This window comes from Scylla paramamosain, chromosome 9, assembly GCF_035594125.1.
Source record: "Scylla paramamosain isolate STU-SP2022 chromosome 9, ASM3559412v1, whole genome shotgun sequence".
Taxonomy (NCBI): domain Eukaryota; kingdom Metazoa; phylum Arthropoda; class Malacostraca; order Decapoda; family Portunidae; genus Scylla; species Scylla paramamosain.
This window is the reverse complement of record NC_087159.1, coordinates 29317501-29332500: the sequence shown is the minus strand read 5'-3', so window position 1 is coordinate 29332500 and position 15000 is coordinate 29317501. Positions and strand designations below refer to the sequence as shown.

General features: G+C 46.3%; 2 protein-coding genes across 9 annotated transcripts in view; one reads left to right on the top strand and one right to left on the bottom strand.

Moving 5' to 3' along the window:
* LOC135103847 (probable ATP-dependent RNA helicase DDX31) overlaps positions 1-1390 on the top strand; it is a 7808-nt gene extending 6418 nt beyond the window's left edge. Inside the window, exons 13-15 of the mRNA XM_064010697.1 lie at positions 79-178; positions 562-757; positions 1066-1390. Of these exons, the coding sequence (XP_063866767.1) occupies positions 79-178; positions 562-757; positions 1066-1195 (426 nt within the window). The 3' untranslated portion in view covers positions 1196-1390. The remainder of the gene's footprint in view (positions 1-78; positions 179-561; positions 758-1065) is intronic.
* Positions 1391-1949: 559 nt separating this feature from the next.
* The window catches only part of LOC135103853 (torso-like protein), a 13393-nt gene continuing 342 nt past the window's right edge, over positions 1950-15000 (bottom strand). Inside the window, exons 1-6 of one of the 8 annotated variants that reach the window (XM_064010744.1) lie at positions 14310-14455; positions 5707-5911; positions 5100-5460; positions 4235-4436; positions 3127-3206; positions 1950-2841 (exon numbers count right to left, since the gene is read on the bottom strand). In XM_064010744.1, coding sequence (XP_063866814.1) covers positions 2594-2841; positions 3127-3206; positions 4235-4436; positions 5100-5460; positions 5707-5895 — 1080 coding nt within the window. In that variant the 5' untranslated portion in view covers positions 5896-5911; positions 14310-14455 and the 3' untranslated portion in view covers positions 1950-2593. Of the gene's footprint in view, positions 2842-3126; positions 3207-4234; positions 4437-5099; positions 5461-5706; positions 5912-8447; positions 10110-12181; positions 12241-12758; positions 12833-13913; positions 14161-14309; positions 14456-15000 lie in introns of those variants that run through there. The other 7 variants (XM_064010743.1, XM_064010742.1, XM_064010746.1 and 4 more) reach the window with 7 other exon arrangements.

Below are 15000 nucleotides of genomic sequence, written 5' to 3'. Positions count from 1 at the left end.
TTTAGTAAGTACCATTTTAAGTGATAGTGCACCTGAGCCCACTAATTGTCTTCCTCCTCCTCCTCTTCCATGGTGCAGCCTGTGGCCAACACCATGGAGGAAGCTGCCACCAAGCTACAGTTGCAAATAGAGAAGCTGCTTCTCTCAGACAGTGGCTTCCGTGACCTAGCCAGGAAAGGTGAGTTGCCATGAGCCCTGATCCACTACTGCATAGTAGTGGTGGTCAGAGAGGACAAAGTATGGTGTTGCTTCATGAGGACTTTGTTTTTTTCAGTAGCACTACAAGAGCAGTAGTATAAGTGAAGTCAAAACTTGATTAAAAAAAAAAAATAAATACTAACAGGGGAAAAATTCATTCATTAACAATATACTGATCCTCAAAACTATGAATGTTAAACCACAAATAGTGAGGCTTAAGTTACATCAAAGGAACAGAACCTGTAAATTAAAAAACAAATAATATGACATTAATTAAAAATCCTTGTGATCCAGAAAAATCTCTTTAACTCAGTAGAAAAGGAATAGTTGGACCAGCCTGTCATTCTCATTGTTTCCCCTCAGCCTACGTGTCCTTTGTTCGGTCATACGCTTCGTATCCAAAGGAGGTGCGGGAGATGTTCAACTTCAAGGCACTGCACCTTGGCCACTATGCCAAGAGCATGGGCCTGCGGGACTCTCCAGCAGCATTGGGGGCTGGCGCTGCCTTCAGGGCCAAGAAGGAGATGAAGGAGAGGAGGGAGAAAAAGGAGAAGAAGAGGTACATATTAAATGAATATGTTTTATGTATTTGTGAACTAATACAGAAAATGTGTTTGCATGTGTGTGTGTGTGTGTGTGTGTGTGTGTGTGTGTGTGTGTGTGTGTGTGAGAGAGAGAGTGAGTGAGTGAGTGTGTTTTCCCTTGTCTCCAGTAGCCTCTTTGCAGGGGATGTCAGCCAGATATGTAGGTGAGTTACTTTCAACTTGTGATTTCACAGTGCAAGAACACACAAAAAAAAAAATCTCTAAGAAATCATTGTATTCTATTTTGAGTAGTTTACCAACTCATTCATGTGCACTTCCACAGGAAAATCCAGGTGATGAACCAGAGGTGTGGCAACCTGCCTAAGACAGCCAGCATGTCTGAGTTTGACAGTGGCCTCGATTCCATGCCCAAGAACAAGACTAAGACCAAGACCAAAAAGAAGATCAAATAGTGATGGCATGGCAGATGTGAGTTGATATGTCTGTCTGCCAATTCAGCAATGTTTTTATCCTAGGAGGTTCATCAAGTGTGTGTGTGTGTGTGTGTGTGTGTGTGTGTGTGTGTGTGTGTGTGTGTGTGTGTGTGTGGAAATCAACATTGCTGTATATTTTTAATACAAAAATGCAATATAAACCTATGATGTATATGTGGACCATTTTGTTGACCTGAAGTGACGTGATTGTAATGGAGGAATGTGCAATGAATCAAATCACTGTGTGTCAAGTCATGTTGCGAGTGAAGGTAGAAAGTATCATTAAGGTACAGTCTCCAGCAATAATGGCGTGACAACCATGTGAGCAGCTGGACAACCAGATTGGTATGTGTGGCACTGTCGCACCCCAGTTCCAACTCTCCCTCCCTTGTTCCCATTCATTCACAGACTATTAGGGAAAGAGGAGGGTAGGAGGATGAATGGGGACAACGGAGTCTGCTGGTACAGCTGCTTACACAGTTGTTGTGCCATTATTGCAGGAGACTACAACAGTGAAGGGTAAGATATGGATGAAAATGTTTTGTTTATATCTGTTGACCATTTCCTTCACCTAAAATCAGTAAAGAAGCATTTCCAACCTTTTTCCTTTCGAAATCTCCTTGAGCTGTGATATGAAAGTTGTCTCTTACAACTGTGCCAAAACATAGAATAAGAGAAAATTATTTAATTATTATAGACATGAGTATGGTAAAATAAAGCATAACTACTCAAATGTAACATGTTAAACTTGTACTATATATTTGAAAGCTTTCCACATAAAGGACATTGTGGACAACACTGCTTAGCAACAAAGCCTAGGGCACAATGGGTATAGTAATAAACCTGTTGCTCAGAAAACAGAGCAATAGGAACTTTAAATGCTAAAAATATATGTTGGCCTTGAAAGAGGACAATTAAGTGGCCACACACTGCACTATATTGTGATGCCCTCCAGTTTGTGCTCACTGGTCAGGCTCTCGGCACAAACAACTCTCCATTACTGAGTCCGGAAAACTGGAGGAAGACACCTCAGCATATTATTAACCACTGTAGGGTACACAACACTCAGATGAATTGGCAGCCACTGACAAGTACAGTCCTGATTGATGTTCACTTTTATACACGTTATACTCAACCATGACAGCAAATGCCATCATATTATATTCACTTCTGTATTCTATCCAAACTGTATGCATAGGCTTTTAAGTTGCATTCAGTGAGATTTTAATGATGGGAGTTGATTTCCTTCCATCCGTTGTTCATCCACTCCAGTTCATCTTGGTTAGTTTTGTGGCTTCATCTCTTCATATTCTCAACATTATCATTATTTTACAGTCTGGGTTGTTCTTCCTCTCATGTACACCTTCCCCTTCACTTTCACATTGTCACATAGAAAAGTGAGAGAGTGTTGTCAAGGATCTCTCCAAGCCAGTGTCGCTCTGGGGACTTTGGAACAATTTTGGTGATCTTCTCCAGCTTTAGGCTAATGACCACCTCTCCATCCAGTTGCTCCAAGCTCTCCTCCAGGTCTGGGATCTTGAAAATTTGGAAGATGCTGTTGTAGAAGCGGAAGTATGTGAACTCCAGGAGTCTGTGCTGCACAGCCTCCTCAAAGTTGGGGTTGCCTGGGGGGAAGTAGATTGTTACTTTATCTTCATATACAATATTAGAAAAAAACATCAAAAGATATAAGGTAAATTTTAAGAATATAATGCTAGATGTAGTCTAGTCTAATTTGATCCTTATTTTTTGTAACTTCCTCCAGAGGGTACCCAAGGCAGAAGAGTCATTTGAAGCTGCCCATGCACCTCCTCCTTGAATATTCCAGTCTCCCCCTCCCATCTCTCTCTCTCTCTCTCTCTCTCTCTCTCTGTCTTGATGAAGGTAAACTTAGAGTCAGCCTTCCATACCTGAGGCCAGCTTGACGTCACCCACATACAGGGCATGTGAAGGGGAGAAGTAACGTTCCATTCGTATCAAGTCATCCTCACTGCCAAAAAAAGAAATGTAACAGTTATGTATGTGATTTATTCAGTGTAATGGTTATACTTTCCTAGTAAGCACCCAGGTAATCATTAAAACATGACATCGTTAGTTTAGGGATGTCTTATTGGTGCCTTACTCCATTTGAGAGTATCCTGCAGCAGGGACAACAATGCTTCTCTCACATGTATTTTATTCCCTTATCATATCCTTCCACCTTCTAACTGGTATTCCTTTCTTGGTAGAATCTTTAGTTCAACTCATATCCACCTTTGCAAACTCGTCACTCTTCATCCTCTCAGCATGATCAAGCCATTTCATTGTATTTCTTTTCATTCATTCCATCATTTCACACGTCACTACATTATTATTATTATTATTATTATTATTATTATTATTATTATTATTATTATTATTATTTATTTATTTATTTAATTATTTTATTTATTTATTTATTTATTTTTTTTATGTTCTTAGCCTTTAGCACCAGTAGGTATTTCTGCAAGTCTTCTATTCTGGGACTTGAATGTTCCTTCCCTATATTTTTGGAGGCATAGATGTCTGGCTCCTGCTGGTGGTCGTGGTGCAGGCAGGACTTTTACAATGACATCCTTGCAGAGGTTCATGTCAACTTTCTGAAGAAACTCTCAATGCAATTACCACTGATAGGAAGTATGTCGGTGTTTTTATAATCATCAGACATTCTTTCTTTATTTTTTTTTTTTTCATTCTTTAGGGGAGATCAGCCATGGACAAAAAAATGCCAGTCTATAATGCTTTTCCAAAATATAATATAATGGAAGATCTGAGAGAAAGGTCGGTTTAATTTTTGGTTTGTCTTGATACACCAGCCGCGTGTCTTTTGCAGTTTTTTTTTTTTTTTTTTCTTGAAAGCCTTCCATCCCTGAGAGTTCTAAGAACCTCTTATTGCAAGTAGAAGCAGAACACAAAGGTAATAGTGGCTACTGCTCTCTCATGGGCACATAAAGAATTACTTAAAATTTTACTCATTAAATTACAGCATCACTCACTCACGTAGTACTCATGGCAAAGTTGTTCTTGAAGTCCCAGTAGGTTCTGTTACCAAACACATACACTTGATAGAGCACGTCGCCCACCTCATACTCAGTGATGACGTGGGTGCCATACTGGTCTAGGAACTGATTGACGGATTCCGTTGAGCCGACGCGGATGCGGCTGGAGGCACTCTTGAAGCTGCCGGTGAGTGCCGGCTGGCCTGCAGGAGCAGTGGCAGTGGTGGAGAAACAAAAGAAACGAGTCATTACCTTTCTTCTTTATAATAAATAATAATAATAATAATAATAATAATAATGGTTTATTATTCAGGCAGTTAAACTGAAAATGTACAGAGGGGGTGGGGAAATACTTAACATTAATCCTAAAGCTGAAATTTGTGTATTAACATTTGTGATCAGATCTGATGCCTGAAAGGAATTCTTCCAGTGTCTTATATTTTATTTTGTATGTTGTCATCATCTTAAACTGTAGACATCCTGCCCCAGTGTGAATCAATGCTGCAATAGACCATGAATGGTCTTCAGTATATCGCAAAATGTGATGCACTGGTAACTTACAGAGAGATTAGCACCAGGTATCATTATTTCCATTTATTTGTCATTAATTACTTAGTTCATAAATATTAATTTTCACTGCAATAGGTGTAGCAAGTGTTCAGTGTCTGTTATGACCTCGCTGCCTTCCCTCATTGCTGCACGTGTGTCCATGCTGGAGAGAGAGAGAGAGAGAGAGAGAGAGAGAGAGAGAGAGAGAGAGAGAGAGAGAGAGACGTCTGCCTCTCTCTCACAGGTTACGAGGTGCAGAGGAGGGCAGCGGAGAGTGGCGAGAGGGGAAGAAGAGGAAGAAGCATCGCGTCACCCACCGTCCAGCGTGGCGCGTCTGTTGCGGCGGAGCAGGCGAACCAACACGAAGGAATACATAGACCTCAGGTAGGTGGGATGAATGCCCAGGTGCTTCGCGGTGGCCTGGACCGATATGGAGCTCGTGAAGACGCGGTGGGGTTCCGGGACGCCCTCGATGTAGAAGTTGTCGAAGTACGCGGTGAGCAGGTCCTGCACGTTGTCACAGAAATCAACTACGAAGTGCGGGTCGTAGGCTCGTCTCGGGGTCTCCGTGGAGGAGGACTGGCCGTGACTCTTGACCGCCCAGTACGAATTCTTGCGAAACACTTCGACGGTCCTCTCCCGGAACAGCCAGTAGTTGCTCTCCTGCTCAGGAAACACCTGGAACGGCACGGAACTTGTTGTCACGTGATGGCATTGTGGAGGACCGTTAGCAGCGAGAGTGTACTGCGTAAGTGTGAGCCAAATCTTATTATTCTGGTGATTTCCCTTATTACCAACATGATTACTTTTCTATACGTCCGGATTGGGTTGTCTTCCTTTTTTTGGCTCGTCTGTCGTGGACCGTGTGTGTGTGTGTGTGTGTGTGAGGTGAGGCAGGTGAAGGCAATAACGTTTGCAGCGCACCTTGATGGAGAGCGACAAGAAGCCGAAGCGAGGCAGCAGGTTGAGGGACCGCCCCACCTTGAGGTAGTCGTTGGAGGCGAGCTCGTTCTCGTATAACTCATGGGGGCTGGGGGTAACACTGCCCTCGCCCTCGCCGCACATCACGCACACTGCCACCACCAGGGCAGCCCACGCCCCCGCCCCGCCCATGTCCGTCGCTTCACACCTGCCGGCCGGGGGGGAGAGAAAAAATATATATTGTGAGTGTGGGTGGAGAGAGAGAGAGAGAGAGAGAGAGAGAGAGAGAGAGAGAGAGAGAGAGAGAGAGAGAGAGAGAGAGAGAGAGAGAGAGAGAGAGAGAGAGAGAGAGAGAGAGAGAGAGAGAGAGAGAGAGAGAGAGAGAGAGAGAGAGAGAGAGAGAGAGAGAGAGAGAGAGAGAGAGAGAACGAACATCAATGCCATGATTATACAGTCCAGGAAATCAGGAATCAAACTTCTGACATTATATGTAAAAAAAAAAAGGAAAAAAATATTAAAAACGCCGAGAAGAGCGAACGAGAGAGAGAGAGAGAGAGAGAGAGAGAGAGAGAGAGAGAGAGAGAGAGAGAGAGAGAGAGAGAGAGAGAGAGAGACCGTAGAGGAATAACGGTCTTAGCAGAATAATATACACTGACATTATAAAATCTAACGTTCATTAATTTAATCTGTCGTGCCTTGTCTTCCTGCTCACGAATACTAAGGCATACATTTCTCCACAGTATTTTTTGGCCTGCGTGTGGCGGCGGCGCGCTCTGGTATGCCTCCCCTCCCGTTCACTGACATTCGTGGCTCATAGACAAGCGGGTTTCCCTCTCAAGGTTTCTGACACGCGGGAAATAGTCAGTGGTTGGTGTGGCCAGAGAGAGAGAGAGAGAGAGAGAGAGAGAGAGAGAGAGAGAGAGAGAGAGAGAGAGAGAGAGAGAGAGCCCCATTGTTTTCAATATCCAAGGCTTGTACAAAATTATTAACTTTTTGCTTCAGTTTCTTGACAATAATACTATCGTCACTTTTCGAAAGATATTTTATTTATTTATTTTATTTATTTATTTTTTTTTTCCTGAAAGATTTACGAGTATTATTTTCCCTGTAGGTGTCACATGTGTTTCCCCACGCCTGTAGGAAAACTTATTGGTATATTCGTATTTACTCTAGCTAACTTACTTTTCTCCTTCACCTCTCCTCTCCTCTCTCCGTAACGTTTTTTTTTAATTTATTTTTCCTTGCTCCGTTTCTACTTTCATCTCGTCATGCTTCTTTTCCTACTTTCATCTTTATTTTTCCGGTATTTTCACCATTTTCCTCCCATATTTCTTTTTCCTTCAGTAGAGCTGCGACACACGTACTTTCCACTTTCCCTTTCCTTTCCCTTCCTCTTTCTTTCTTTCTCTATCTCCCCCCTGTCTTGCATCCCTCAGTACCTTTCTCCTCCTTCATTTCCTTCTGCTTTCTCATCCTCCATCATTATCATTAGTCACTAGTGTCATCATCAGTACTATCACCACCACCGCCATCACCACCACCACCAGCACTACCACCATCTCCATCACTCGCCTCCGTCTCCCTTCTCCCCAGCGGCGGGTCAGAGGTCAGTCGGGAATGATTGTTGGAAGATCCACACACTTTCATCTGCGTCCGCTTCGTGAGTTTCTGAGGTGGGCAGGTGCTTCAATGTTACGGTGTTATGCTCCTCTCCTCGGGACGGTGTTACGCTTCCCTTCATTATCACACTTTCACATCCGCTCTGCCCGAAAACCCAGAAGAACCTATTGGTCTTGTCACTCATTCCGGCGTCACAGTCACTAGTTTTATGTAATTATAATGGTTTATCATTTCAGAGTTTTTTCCCACTCTTCTGTTTTCCTCTTAAGGATCGTAATCCGAGATGCTTCTGCGCTGCACCTCGACTACTTTAAAAGATTCTAGTTGAAGTTTATCTGGTTTTCAAGGATGTTTTTTACGGCTCTAGTGAGAGGTTAACTAAATTTCTACATTACTAACAGCAAAAACACTCTTGAGAACTCGGCTAATCATCTCCGTGGTCTTTAAAAATGCTCGTGACAGGAGAGCAAAGCGTTTCAGAATACGGGCCTAAGCTGCATAACAATCTGTCAGGCCGAGGGGACGGAAAGCGGGCAAACTCTTAATCAACAATATCCTGATGAGTGCAAGAGGTGAAATGAGGAAATACGTGCATGCGTGGCGAAGATACTCCGTGGTTACCCTGATGTCATACTTGCTGAGTGAGGGTTCCTTGTACTTAGCACTATCTTGAGCATTGAGGTACATTACCCGTCAGACTGTCGCTCTATTTCTCTTCTTGCACTCTCTCCCCACTGTTGCTGTATTCCTCCTCCTGCACTTCCTCATACCGTTCCTCTATCCCTTCTCCAGTACTCCTCAGGCATCTTTATCCCCTCTCCTGCACTTCCTCAGCCCCTCCCTTTATCCCCTCTCCTGTACTTCCTCAGCCCCTCCCTTTATCCCTCTTTCTGCACTCCCTCAAACTGTCACACTACTCCTCCTGCCCTCCTCCAGACTGTAGTTATATTCTTTCTCCTGTACTCCCTCAGACTCTCTCTCTCTCTCTCTCTCTCTCTCTCTCTCTCTCTCTCTCTCTCTCTCTCTCTCTCTCTCTCTCTCTCTCTCTCTCTCTCTCTCTCTCTCTCTCTCTCTCTCTCTCTCTCTGCCGGACACAAGCAAGTACTACACTAGAGATAACTCACGCGCTAAGGTGGCTGCGGACCGCATTGCACACGGTCGAGTTGATCGCCTCCATCCCATGCCGGGGCGGTGGCGTCCGCTCACCGATCACCGCCTCCCTCACCTGCACTTCTTGCCCGCCTGTGTCCCGCGCGCGCGCGCGCGCGTGTCTGTCTGTGTGTGTGTGTGTGTGTGTGTGTGTGTGTATGGGTGGGTGGGTGGGTGTGTTATCAAGGCGTGGGCATGGGCAGCAGGAGTGGCAAGAGAGCTCGTGGAGGGATCAAGTTCACGCAGCGATGAGAGATCACTTCGCCCTTCACTTCGGAGTACAAATTGCTCAGTTAGAAATACACACTCACAAACTCATCACTTTGTATGCTGCTGGACACACAGGGGCCGTTAGGTGACTACAAGTCGGGTGGGCCTCAGCTTTATTTAATAAGCCACGCCCTCTTCAGGTGTGGACGCAAGAGTAGGCGTGTAAGTATGTAGGTTTTCCAGCCTTGCCTGAGATCCAGGTCAGACCACGCCCTTGCGGGTCAGATCTTGTCTATCGTAGGTAAAAGGTGAGAGTTCTTGCGATAAGAGTGACACGGGAAGCCCTCGGCGTCATGTTCAACCTCACCGCCTACGGGTAGTGATCGACGGCCCGCGCCAGGAGGAGGCAAGCGGGGCGTGAGAGCGTGACGGCCACGCGCTGGGACGCAGCACGCCCTCAGGCTTTGTCTGTCTGTCTCGCCGCAAGGATTATTTCTTGACTGATTGTGTTGGTGAAAGAAGAGGCTTTTTTTTTTCTTTCTTTCTTTTCAAATCGAACAGCCGTGGAGCGCAAAAAGTGTTTACGATTCTCAGTGTGCCGTCACGGCCGCCACCTCACATCTCTGCTGCCTCGCATTTCATAACTTATTTAACATTCAGTCAACACTTTCACTGTCACTCCTTTCACCCCCGCACGTGCACGCTGTCCTGCCCCACGCCACCAGAAGTGTGTCTTAACGCCGGCGCTGTTGCTGCAACACTAATCCATGAGTTTCAGCCGCAGCTCCAGTCCAGCTCCAGATCCTTGAGCCCCGAGAGAGCGGCGGCGAGGCGGGGCCGCCGGGTTCCAGGGCGTCACGGACCAGCCTCGCCCACTCCCGGAGTAGGCCGTCTCGGGGGCCACACACATTTCCGTGCTGACAAGTGTGCAGCATTTCAGGAAAGAAAACTGCACATTTGACAATATAATCCACGCTTTTAATTTTCCAGTGTAAGTAGACAAACTTTGCCAGTCCCTTCTCGGGAACTACTGGATCGCGCGGGACTGGACCCGGCCAGTCATGTGCAGGTACATATCTCAGTAACCCTGACCTTAGATCTGTCACATAAAAACAGTGGTGTCAGATAGAATGCCAAGGTGGACGCTGGCAGCAGGTCTGGCGATGACATCCATCGGGCGCTTGTGTCTGCTGTAGCACATGACTCTATAGACTCTGTGTGAAGGGATGAGGAGCCCTAGAGACAGTCACACAGACACCCTCCCTCTCTGGACACAACATTTCCGTGGTCTGTTCCTTTTTTGTGACATTTTTTTTACTCTGGCTGCCCTCTCCAGGTGCCCTGTAGTGGGCAGGAGTCATGCCCTGGAAGAGGGAGCCAGCACCGCACGAGCGAGGACAACCAGTCTGCCGGACGGGCGTGCTGGCCTGGCCACACCTGCCTCATTCCCCCACCGCCCGCCCCATCACCATCCATTATGCTACCTCTCTCGGAGCATATTAATGAAGTCTTTTTACCATCTGTTTTATAGCAGGAAAAATAGATAGGGAGAGTAAGGAGTGGTAGATGGAAGAGAAAAGAGGACTGTATGTTCTTACCATACAGTAAGGCTCTGCTAAGCAACACATGCAGTGACGAGTGGTAACGACAAAAACATGGATATCTATACTCGTACTGCGGCCTGGTGGTGGGACCCCCAAACTCACGTCAGAGTGAGAGAGAGAGAGAGAGAGAGAGAGAGAGAGAGAGAGAGAGAGAGAGAGAGAGAGAGAGAGAGAGAGAGAGAGAGAGTCACGAGCCAGTCACCTATGGGGCAAGTGAAAGGATTGTGGTGCCTTGGATAAGCACACACGATACTGAGGTGAGGCAAGGCGAGGGTGAGGGAAAAGAAAGAGGAAAGTTAACCGATGACGTCTCTCTCTCTCTCTCTCTCTCTCTCTCTCTCTCTCTCTCTCTCTCTCTCTCTCTCTCTCTCTCTCTCTCTCTCTCTCTCTCTCTCTTAACGTAGTTGAGGGACGCGGTGTCTTAACAGTGACCTTCATAAAAGGAGTGTCTAGGGCAAGCTGGTGTGTGTGGTGTGTGTGTGTGTGTGTGTGTGTGTGTGTGTGTGTGTGCCGCGTGCGCGCGCGCGAGCTTTAGTCAGTACGGTGTATTGGCAAAGTACACACGCATGGTACCTCCATACATTCATTTATGCAAGAGAGGTGAAGGCGAGGTCTCTCTCTCTCTCTCTCTCTCTCTCTCTCTCTCTCTCTCTCTCTCTCTCTCTCTCTCTCTCCTCTCTCTCTCTCTCTCTCTCTCTCTCTCTCTCTCTCTCTCTCTCTCTCTCTCTCTCTCTCTCTCTCTCTATCTATCTATCTATCTATCTATCTATCTATCTCTCTATCTATCTCTCTCTCTCTCTCTCTCTCTCTCTCTCTCTCTCTGTGTGTGTGTGTGTGTGTGTGTGTGTGTGTGTGTGTGTGTGTGTGTGTGTGTGTGTCAGCACGCGGAAAGTTGACAATCACGTAACAACACTTGCTTCCTGTGGTGGCCATTACGAGCCTGACAGCCTGACACCTGCACTGCTCTCACTGCCTTGCCCTCCCTCCTCTTTATCTTCCTACTTCTCCTTGTCTTTTACCCACTGGTGCTCACTAGTTTATATCACCTCCTCTTCCTCCTCCTTCTGCTTTATCCCCCCTCCTCTTTCTCTTCCTCCTCCTCCCCCACCACCCTCAACTCCTCCTCGTCCTCTTCCATCTCCTCCTTCTCCTCCTCGTCCTCTTCCTCCTCCTCCTGTGGACGGGCGCTTCAACCTTTCCACTTCTATAGCAGAAGAAGCAGCTCTCACCTCCATCCCTCTTTTAATGTGCTAGGTGATTAAATGTTTGTCTCCACTGGAAAGCCATTTATCTCCCTTTTCCTCCTCCTCCTCCTCTAAGGAGACAAGGTGGTGTGGAGGTGGTGGTGGTGGTGCCGACACTGGGACACTATTGTGCGCATTCCTATCTTCTTATGGTACAGATTTGCCGCTTTCTGTATGTGCGTGTGTGTTTCTGTGTGTGTGTGTGTGTGTGTATTTAGTTATCCTGTGTATGCGGTTTTGAGTGTTGTTTGCGTCTTAACATACTTCAATAATGTGTGTGTGTGTGTGTGTGTGTGTTGTGTGTGTGTGAGCGCGCGCGTGTGTTTAGTATCGTGTCCGTATTTGGTTAAAAATTCGATGCGCGTGTTGTTTCACTTGCGTCTGGCGTCACTGTCATATGCGTGTGTGTGTGTGTGTGGTGTACGAGTGTGTGGTCTTTGCTTTCAGTCTTTCTTTACGACGTTTTTCCTGTATTACACTGCCACTATTCCGTGTCCTTTCTCGCCTTGTTTTCTCACGCTCGCCCTTTCTGTCACGGTGGCGCAGTTTTTTTTTTCTCTCTTCCCTTTCTCTTCTGTTGCCTCTAATAGCCTCGCCTTATCCCTCGTTTACTTCACTCTGTATCATGTTCAGAATCGCAATTAGTCGTACTTTCCTGGCTGTGAACGACCTCTGTCTGTCCGTCTCCTCTGCGTGTGAGTGTCTTATCGTAACTGCGTCACACTGAAATGCTCCCAAGAAAGTGTGATAGTGCGCGCGCGCCCGTGTGTGTGTGTGTGTGTGTGTGTGTGTGTGTGTGTGTGTGTGTGTGTAAGGGAGAGAGTACAGGAGATATTGTGAGTGAGTGAGTGAGTGAGTGAGTGAGTGATGATAAGGCGTCTTCATCCTCCTCCCCTGGCGGAACAGAAGACTAGAAAGGCAGCCACTCACCTCCGCACCTCCCACGATACACTCCACGCTTCCGCAGGGGTGAAATAACCGTGGCGCCACTGCTGCTACTACTACTACTACTACTACTACTACTACTACAGTGATTTCCAGACTTTTTCAGCTCGTTACCCAGTTCAGTGTGGCACATTAAGCATATTATTCCTTTCATAAATTGCAACACTGAGTAAATACTAACTATACGACACAGCACAGTACACACACACACACACACACACACACACACACACACACACACACACACACACACACACACACACACACACACACACACACACACCTGCTTACGTCCACGTCTGATGATGCCCACAGAGAAACTGACAGTGTGATATAAAGCATTGGTTCTCAGCAACCTTTTCTAAGTTCATTCACCGTTCCAGGAGCTTCTGAGAAATCCATGTACCCAGGGTTGCTGAGTGACTGTCCTGAAGCACACCTGTCAAAACACTCGACTTACCACACACTTAGATACGTATTTCTCCTTTCCTAATACTATACAGTAGTTTTTGATGTTGATTGTTATTTAGTTTACCTGTATTAATTTATTATTATAGGTTTATTTACAAGTTCCCATACTAAGACTAATAAACATTAATTCTAATGCCAGGTTCTGCAATGTTTTCTTGATTTCCAAAATTCTTAATTTCTTTTTTCTGTGAACCTCCATTACTCTCGAAAAATTATTTTAGTCCCTCTAGTTTGGGAATCACTTCGTTACAGCTACAACTGCTTCTCCTCTTCCTCCTCTTTATCTTCTTACTACTACTACTACTACTACTACTACCACCACCACTCCTACACCTACTACAACTCCTTTCCGTTTCCTCCTTATCTTCCCACTACTACTACTACTACTACTACTACTACTACTATCATTATTATTATTATTACTATTATTATTGTCACATTGTTAGTAGCAGTAGTACCAGCAGTAATTTTTTCCGTGCCTCAGTCTCCCAATGCTCCGTCACAGTTCAGCAGCGTCCCTGGAGAAGGTATGAACATTTTCCTCGCTCCTGTCATATCTGATACACAAATCTCACAATCCAGCACCTATATTTTTCTCGATCACCTTTGTTATCTGATTACCTCAATGACTTTTATCACACTACAAACTAATGAAACAAGAACACGTTTTCTTCACCCATTTCCCTCCTTTATTACCAAGACAACAAGACTCGCCCTCATAAATATAACGGTAGTCACCGGAGCTAGTTTTCCTAATGAACTCAAACTTGTACATGTTGTGTGTCCAAAACCACTCAATGAATAGCAGAAATGGACGGAAGGTAAAGAAAAAAAAACGTCAAAAAAAGTAGAGGATAAAAAAAAAAAAAAAAAAAACATTCACTTAACGTTCCTACCATTGCTAAGCCACCAAGGCAGCCCCGTCAACCCTGAACTCAAAACAGTGTACGTAGAGCAAGTCCAGTACCTTAAGGGGAGTCCCGTACCTTATGAGGGAAAGCTGGCGTCGTTACAGCAGCGTCCGCAACCTTCCTCCTGGGGACAAGCGAGTCTCGGGCCAGTCTGGGCGCGCGTGTGTGTATGTGTGTGTGTGTGTGTGTGTGTGTGTGTGTTCGTACCGTTTGGTTGCTTCGGGAAGGAGGAGTTGAAGAAGGAAGAGAAGGAGGAGCGAGGGGTGGTCCTTGTGGCCGTGACCCGGGTAAAATTACTACTGAATGTGTAGCCAGTGTAGGTGGCAGAGAGAGAGAGAGAGAGAGAGAGAGAGAGAGAGAGAGAGAGAGAGAGAGAGAGAGTTGCATCTAGTACATGCACTTTACAAGAAGCTGGTTTCATAATTGTTCAAGTTACGTTAGTCAAGTGTTACCTGTTTGCTTGGCCGCTTGCAGATAATTAACTTTACCACCGCTTCTCCACAGATCACCAGGCGACGTGCTACCGGTGCCACGCAAAAACACACACTCATAGGGCGGCTGCAGGTCTGAGGGCACGCGGAGACCTGTGGCGGGAAGTAGGTAGAAAGCTTGTTACTTTTTGTATCTCCTGTTTCCTTCCTTTCCTTCTCTCTTGCATCTCCGCTCCCTTTCACGGGCTGCTATCGAGGCACGCGCAGAGTACTGTAGTGCTGTAGTGCTGGTGCAGCCGCTGGTGTGCTGAACAGTGACATCAGTGTGCTCATCAGCCTCGCTTCACCTCCCTCCCCTCGATTGCCTTCTGCCACCTCCCTCTGCTGTCCTCCCTTCACCACCTCACCTCCACACATCCTCCCCCCGTCACCTCCCTCCCACACAACTGTACAGCCTCCCCTCATCCCCTCATCACCTCCCCCTACGCAGCCTTCTCTCATCACCTCATCTCCTACCCCCACGCAACCTCCCTTCATCACCTCCCTTGTCGCCTCGCTCGCCAGCTCCCTCCAGCGCCTCCCGTCACCTCGCTTCACCTCCACTGCCTCACCATCCACGCGGCCCAGCACCGCTATATGTCTACAGGCGTCTCACGCATACTGAACCCGTCACCCGTCGCTCTTATCACCTGTCTCAACACATGCGCGGCTT